Below are 7,336 nucleotides of genomic sequence, written 5' to 3'. Positions count from 1 at the left end.
AGCAGGGCGCCCAAGGTGAGCGGCCTGGAGGTGGGAGGGCCGGGCCGGGGTGGGAGCTGCAGGGCTGGGTGGTGGTTGTCAGTCCAGCGGGGCTTCGCGGGGGAGTTGGGAGGAGGGTGCCTGCGCCTCCGGGCGTCCATCGGTGAGCGGGTGGAGGAGCTGTGTCTCAGCTCGCATCTTGCAGGATTTTTTGTTGATCATTCTCACCCGGGGACATTTTTTCATCTTTTTTCTTTTTTAGAGGGAGTGGGAGGGGCTGGGGAGAGAGAAACACGGATGTGAGAGAGACACATCCATCGGTTTCCTCCCGCACGCGCCCCGCCCCGCCTGGGCAGGGATGGAGCCTGCAGTCCAGGTCCCTGCCCTGGCATCGACGCCATGACCCTTCCGTGTGTGGCCTGACGTTCTAGCCACTGAGCAACGCCAGCCAGGGCCTATTTCTCCTGGGCTGGTCGCTGTGGCTGGGACTTCCGGTGCTGTGTTGAATAGGAGTGGTCATTCCTGCTCTCCTCCGAGTGTGAACTGGGTCACCACGCCCGTGGCCACGGCACAGGGTTCTGTCGGGGCACGTGTGGGATCCCCCGTGAGCCGTCTGGTTAAGGTGGGGCGGGGCGTGTGCCAGGTAGAGGCTGTGGGGCAGCGATGAGCTTGGTGTGTGAGGACAGAGGTTTAAACGTCTGGGGTGTGGCCACTGATGGAAGTGAGGTCAGGGCAGGTGAGTGCCCGGTGTCGGGGGGCCTGGCAGGTTCTGCCCGGTGTGGACTTACGTGAGGGGAAGCCCGCGGGCGGATCTGCTCTGGGAGCTGCGCCCAGGTGTGTCTCTTAATTCCTCAGAGGCTGTGTGGGACGTGGGTCAGGGGGAACCGAGGGGGAGCCAGGACGCCAGGGAAAGCCTCTGCGGCCGCGCTCCCGGGCAAGGTGGGGAGCAGTCACCTGGCCTCTGTTTCTCACCTTTTGCAACAGGTCCAGCCTTTCCTGCCGACGTGGCTGGCCGAGCCGAGCTGTGTCGGGAGGAACGTCACTGAAGACCTGGTGCCTATCGAGGACATCCCGGAAGTCCACCCTGACCTGCAGAGGAAGCTTCGCGCCCATGGCATCTCGTCCTACTTCCCAGGTGCTCCAGCCTCGGGCCGGGGACCGGGGTTCTTCCGGAGCCATGCCAGGCCACAGGGGGCAGCCCTACACGGGCACAGCGTCTGGTGCTCCCTTGGGAGAGCACTCCAGCTTGGAGGTCACAGATTGGCCCTGGTCCCTGTGCTGACGGGGTGCTCCTGCCCGAACCTGACCGGCCCTTCTCCCCCCTGCAGTCCAGGCAGCGGTCATTCCTGCTCTCCTAGAGAGTGCGGCCCAAGGGTTCCTCGTGGCCAGAGGCGGCTACCAGCCCAGGGATCTCTGTGTTTCTGCCCCGACGGGCAGTGGGAAGACCCTGGCCTTTGTCATCCCCGTGGTGCAGGTGAGCGCGAGGGCCCCTCCCTCCTAGCAGGCTGGCGGGCGGAAGCCAGCTCTGCTCACACAGTGGCCCTCCTTGCCCACAGGCCCTGCTGCAGCGAGCTGTGTGCCAGGTTCGTGCCCTGGTTGTGTTGCCCACTAAGGAGCTGGCCCAGCAGGTACGAGGACCCCGTGCCTGGGGTCACCCCAGAGTCCTTTCACTGGCGTGACCCCTCAGGCCAGGCGGTGACACGGCCTCTTGCAGGTGAGCAAAGTATTCAACGTCTACACCGACGCCACGCCTCTGCGCGTCGCCCTGGTCACCGGGCAGAAGTCGCTGGCCAAGGAGCAGGAGAGCCTCGTCCAGAAGACGTAGGTCCTGCTGGGCACGGGCCTGGGGAGGCGGGTGCAGGAGGGCACAGCCCCGTGTGGCCCTGGCCGCAGGCGCCCGGATCGGGGGCAGTGGGGTCTCGGCTGAGCGCTCTCTGCTCTGCAGGGTGGACGGCTTCCGCTGCCTGGCTGACATCGTGGTGGCCACTCCCGGCCGCCTGGTGGACCACGTGGACCAGACCCCGGGGTTCAGCCTCCAGCACCTCCGCTTCCTGGTAGGCTGCCCACCCACCCAGGGGAGGCCCGGGCTGGCTGACGCCAGCTTCACCCACCGGAGCCCGGCCTCCTCGCCTGCAGGTCGTCGACGAGGCCGACCGGATGATAGACAGCATGCACCAGTCCTGGCTCCCCCGGGTGGTGGCGGCGGCCTTCCCTGGGGAGGGTGCCAAGGACCCCTTCGCTCTGCTCCAGAGACGGCAGCCCCAGGTCGTGACCGCTGCCAGGTACTGGTCCCCTGCCCTGCCCTGCCCTGGGGGAGCGCCCGGTCCGGTCTGTCTGGGTCATGAGGGCGGGCAGCCAGGCCCAGGCTCGCCTCAGCGTCTGTGCCCTTCCAGCACCTGCTGCCCTCAGATGCCTCTGCAGAAGCTACTCTTCTCGGCCACGCTGACCCAGAACCCCGAGAAGCTGCAGCAGCTGGGCCTGCACCAGCCCTGGCTCTTCTCCACGCGGCCAGCGCGCGGGGGTCCCGGGGATACTGATGAGGACATGGACTCGGGTGGGAAGTACACCTTCCCTGCGGGGCTCTCGGTGAGCTGGGTGCCCGGGTGGGGAGGGTGGCGCCCGGGCGCTGGGGGCCGAGCCAACCGCAGGCTGTCTCCCCAGCACCACTATGTGCCCTGCCGCCTGCGCGCCAAGCCCCTGGTCGTCCTGCACCTGATCCTGCACCTGGGTTTCTCCAGGATCCTCTGCTTCACCAACTCCCGGGAGAACTCCCACAGGTGAGGCTGGGGGTGAGCAGCGCAGGGCGGGCGGGGGAGGGGGGGTGCTGGCCCTGGCCCTGGCCCTGGCCTACCCGGCTTTCCCCCCCAGGCTCTTCCTGCTCGTCCAGGCGTTTGGGGGCGTGACGGTGGCCGAGTTCTCCTCCCGCTACGGGCCCGGCCAGAGGAAGGGGATCTTGAAGCAGTTTGAACAGGGAAAGATTCAGCTGTGAGTGCCCTGGGAGGGTGCTGGCCCCTGGTGTCTGCCGGGCCCCCAGTAGGGGGGGTGTTCCAGTCTCAGGCGGGTCCCACACCCCTCGTTTCTCAACAGCCTCATCAGCACAGACGCCACCGCCCGCGGCATCGACGTGCAGGGGGTGCAGCTGGTGGTGAACTACGATGCCCCCCAGTACCTGCGGACCTACGTGCACCGGTGAGAGGCTGTGGTTGGATTGGGGTGCGGGGGAGGGGGGGAGACTGTGGAGGGCTGGGGGCCCCTCTCGAGTGTCTGTGCTTGGTTTCAGGGTGGGAAGAACTGCTCGTGCTGGGAACACTGGACAGGCCTTCACGCTGCTCCTCAAAGTGCAGGTCAGGCGAGGACTGATCGGGAGGCGGGGCAGGGGAGGTGGCAGCCCCTTCCCGGAACTTCATGCTCCCCCCAGGAGAGGAGGTTCCTCCGGATGCTGACTGAAGCCGGGGTCCCCGAGCTGGAGCGGCACGACACCCCCAGCGAGCTCCTGCAGCCACTGGTCCCGCAGTACGAGGAGGCCCTGTCCCAGCTGGAGAGGGCCGTCAAGGTGAGGCCCTGGCGGTTCTGGGAGCACTCAGGCTGCTTGTAGCAGGACTCGGACGGAGAGCAGGTCCCGGGCCTTTAGCTTCCTGGCTGAGGGTAGGAGACCCTGGAGCTGGGGTGGAGGTGCAGGGCCCAGGAGGGTGCTGGGTGTCTCCTCTCAGAGTTGGGGGCTGGGCGGGTCGCACACTCATGAGGGGCCTGAGCTGAGCTGCTGCCTCTCCCCCCAGGAAGAATGGAGGCAGAAGGCGGCCTAGGCCGGGCTCTGAGGACGCTGGGACCGAGCCTGGGCGGACAGGCCTCCTGGAGGAGCCCCAGCGCACTGCCTGCTCAGCCCACACCCGGGCGAGGCCCTTCGTCACGGCACCAGGCCTGGCCGGAGGCGGCCAAGCACACACGGGTCCGCCTCTGATCGGTTGCTCCTCTGGGGCTGGAGCGGATGGTTCGGACGGGCCCAGAACCGACAGGTGGCCTCTGTCCTGTGGGTGAGGTTGGCCCTGAGCCGAGTTTTGGACTTCAGGTCGTCTGCACCTCAGTGTGCCCCCAGCCTTACGTGAGCCCCCACCACGCCGCGTGCAGAGGAACGAGCGCGAGGCTCTGGTGACTGTGACTGAAAACCGGCTCCCGAGCCCTGACCCACTGCTCATGCTGACGCGGAGGCGGACTCGAGAAGGGACCCGCTGGTGTCTACCTCTGCGCCGAAGTTCATGATTCACTCGAGCAGAACAGCTGGTCCCAGGCTCTCGGGTGGACACAGGGCAGGGACGGGGCAGGAGGCAGAGGCACTGGGCCTCAGCAGAGACCGTCCGCGTCCCGGCGCTTGTACTGAGCCAGCTCACTGGCCTCGCAGTCCCACCCACCACCCCTGGCACAGGAGGCCCGGGGCACAGGGCCGACGGATGGAGCCAAGCGTGGAGCCGGCTCGCTCGTGCTCTGGCATCTGGAATGCAGGCCCCTGCAGCCATCACGCCGCCTCCCTCAGCGGGGGCCTTGAGCCTGGTGGGGGCCTGCGTCTGAATTGAGGCTGCTGGCTCTGGGCCTGGGCCGGCCCGGAACCCAGTGTGTGTGGGGAGGTGGTCGCGGCTGCTGCTGCGCTGTCTTCTGTGGGGCCGCGGGAAGCACCTGAGCCTGAAGGTGGGGGACCCTCTTGCAGGACGACGCTGCTCTCAAGGTCTGAGGAAGGCTTCCCTCTGATTTCCTGAACATTCTTATTCGTGAACAGAGCTTTGGCTTTGCCTTGTAACCAAAGGCCTATTAAAGTGATTTCCCCGACAAAAAAAATGTGCCCCAATATAAAGAAGTGCCGGGAGCTCTGGTTGGTGTGGCTCAGTGGATAGAGTGTCGGCCTGTGGACTGAAGGGTTCTGGGTTCGATTCCAGTCAGGGCACATGCCCAGGTTGTGGGCTCAATCCCCAGTAGGGGGCGTGCAGGAGGCAGCTGATCAATGATTCTCATCATGGATGTTTCTATCCCTCCCTCCCCCTTTCTCACAAGTCAATAAAAATATATATATTTTAAAAAGTGCAACATGTGTGAGACCTGTGGCTGCTCTGGAGTCCGCTGCGCAAAGGGGGTCGCAGCCCAGGCTTGTTTCCTGTCCCCCCTCAGCCTGCACCAAGCCCTTTGCCAAGTGCCTGAAAGAAACCACCAGCATCTTTCACTACTTTTCTACGAGACAAGATGAAAAACATATGAAAAAGACTTTTATTATGCTTGGGGTGGGGGTATCAGTGCTCTTCAAAACCCTACTGTTCAAGTACAAATGATTGTTTACAAAGTATTTACATCCTCAGTCTTTTAATCTTAAACACAACAACTATTTGGTTACAACACTTAACAAAAAACCCTAAAAGTCGCAAAAGGAACGCATCTGCGCGTGCGGACCAGCTCCTGCTTCCCATCGGACCCATCTCCTAGGGAAGCCTGCCCCTGGGGAGCCAGCTCGAGTGGTCAGTCCTGCTGGGTCTGCATCCGAGAGCTCCCTCGTTAGTCTGCAGTAGCCTGGTCCCAGGCAGCACGGGGTCCACCAGCAGCGATGGGGGAGGCCCCGGAACAGCCTGCGAAACCCATTCTAACTCTTCAGTGTGAACTTTGGAAGGAGGGCTTTTACCTCCGTGACCACTGACAAGCAGGTCGGGTGACCTGTGATGGGACGAACCCAGCAGAACAGGACAATCTTCTGTCCCACATCTCGCATCGGAGTGGCCGAAGGAAGCACCTGAGCAAGGCTCTCCCTCCGCAGAGCAGCTGCACCCCACCCGGCCGGCAGCCGCCTTCTCTGCTGGCTCTGCCCAGGGCAGCTGAAGTGCGTCACCATTGCCCCTGAGGGACGGCCAGCACCCTCGGGAGGACGAGAACGCAAACTGCACAACAAATAAGCCGAAAACACGACCTCTGTGCTGGGCCCTGCACGCGAGGATGAGGGCGAAGAGCAGGCAGTCTCCCAGTGACAGGGCTGGTAGCGAACAGAACCCACAGGCCTGGCTGACGGTCCTGTTTCCATACGTTCAGCTCACTGAAATGTTAAATAAATACCTTCCCTTTTCAACACTTGATTTTTACTTTCCTCCAAATGTCGCACAAGAGTTTCACTCACTGGCTCCCCTAAGTGTCGCCGCCCTGCTGTCCACACAAACGGAGGGAAACCAACACCGGACAGAAGCCGCCCCTGCCAGTGAGCGGTTCAGTGGGGAGGGGAGCAGAGGAGATGGTCCCGCGTCTCCCAGGTGCTGCAGCTCATCTCCGCACACACAGACCTCACAGCCGATCTGGACGAGTCGGGTGCCCCGAGCAGGGAGGCGTCCTTGGAGTGCAGTGTGCGTGGCGAGCACTGCGACCGCTGCTGCCGTCTCGCCAGAGGACACAGGTGCAAGTGCAAACACGGGGCTCTGCCCTCAGCCATGGCTCACCCTTACACAACCACGATGGCACCTGCCTGCTTGTGTGGGAGGCCCTGGCCCAGAAACCTGAGGTCTCGCCTACGGAAAGAGCCACAGCAGACCACTGTGTGACAGGTGCCCAGCTCTGCAGACAGGCCGGGCCGGGCTGGGCCTGAGCCAGGGGAGCTGAGCCCCACGCGGCTGTGACACCTGCCTGGGCCCGACCAATGGAGACAGGGCTCAGCTCCTGGAGCTGCCTCAGCGCCAAGTCCGACAGCTGGGAAGGACCGAGGTGCGTGGGGATGGGGAGCGGCCGGAAGGCGCCATGTGCATGGAAACGAGTCACACTGGCTGCTCTTTGGAATGAAAGTTCCCTCCACGCAAGCTGGTACGCGGAACTGCTTCGATGGCACGAGGACCAGATGGCTCCCTTGAAGGTCCCAGCAGTCACACTTAGAGAAGGAAGCAGCCACCCTGGCCGTCCCGGATCCGAGCTGACCGACCTCAGGTGGCCTCTCCTCCCAGGACCAGGATGCGTTTTGCGTTGGGTCTAAAGAACCACACAGAGGCCAACGCTGCGCTGCCCCAGACCGTGTTTACGACTCACGGGTCTGAGTCGCCCTGTGATGTGCGGCCCTGGAGGCGCTGGGAGGCGGAAGGACCCGGAGAAGCTGCCCAGGCGCCTCCTGCTGTCGCACAGAAGCTGCGGCCCGAGAGAGCGCTGCACGGGCGGCTCCCCTCGCCGCAGCGTCAGGGGCTGGACCTCACAGGACACGGCCCCCAGTTCCACAGGACGCAGCCCTGCCCTCCTGGCCCGAGGCGCCCGCTTTCCTGACTAGGGGCACGGAGGCTTGGTGGGCGTCTTTAACCGGACGGCAGGGACGCGCATTTGTAGCTTGGGCTGCTGGTTGGGGCTGTCAGCGCTGGCCTGC

The 7,336-nt window shown here is 64.2% G+C and overlaps 2 protein-coding genes across 2 annotated transcripts in view; one reads left to right on the top strand and one right to left on the bottom strand.

Moving 5' to 3' along the window:
• Nucleotides 1-6: 6 nt before the first annotated feature.
• DDX51 (DEAD (Asp-Glu-Ala-Asp) box polypeptide 51) lies at nt 7-4,806 on the top strand (the record flags this gene model as incomplete). The annotated part of the gene is made up of 14 exons (XM_005873257.2): nt 7-15; nt 964-1,114; nt 1,308-1,453; nt 1,536-1,607; nt 1,694-1,800; nt 1,925-2,033; nt 2,116-2,261; nt 2,373-2,565; nt 2,641-2,756; nt 2,848-2,964; nt 3,067-3,168; nt 3,260-3,323; nt 3,398-3,532; nt 3,756-4,806. Coding segments are annotated over 14 exons (1,494 nt in total), but the record flags the coding sequence as incomplete, so codon positions are not given.
• A 2,052-nt stretch (nt 4,807-6,858) lies between these two features.
• EP400 (E1A binding protein p400) overlaps nt 6,859-7,336 on the bottom strand; it is a 64,345-nt gene continuing 63,867 nt past the window's right edge. The window contains 1 exon segment of the mRNA XM_014545351.1: nt 6,859-7,332. Within this exon segment, the coding sequence (XP_014400837.1) occupies nt 7,240-7,332 (93 nt within the window). The 3' untranslated portion in view covers nt 6,859-7,239.

The sequence above is a fragment of the Myotis brandtii genome, unplaced genomic scaffold, assembly GCF_000412655.1.
Source record: "Myotis brandtii unplaced genomic scaffold, ASM41265v1 scaffold403, whole genome shotgun sequence".
NCBI lineage: Eukaryota > Metazoa > Chordata > Mammalia > Chiroptera > Vespertilionidae > Myotis > Myotis brandtii.
Note: the sequence above shows the minus strand (reverse complement) of the source record. Positions and strands in the feature narration are given on the sequence as shown.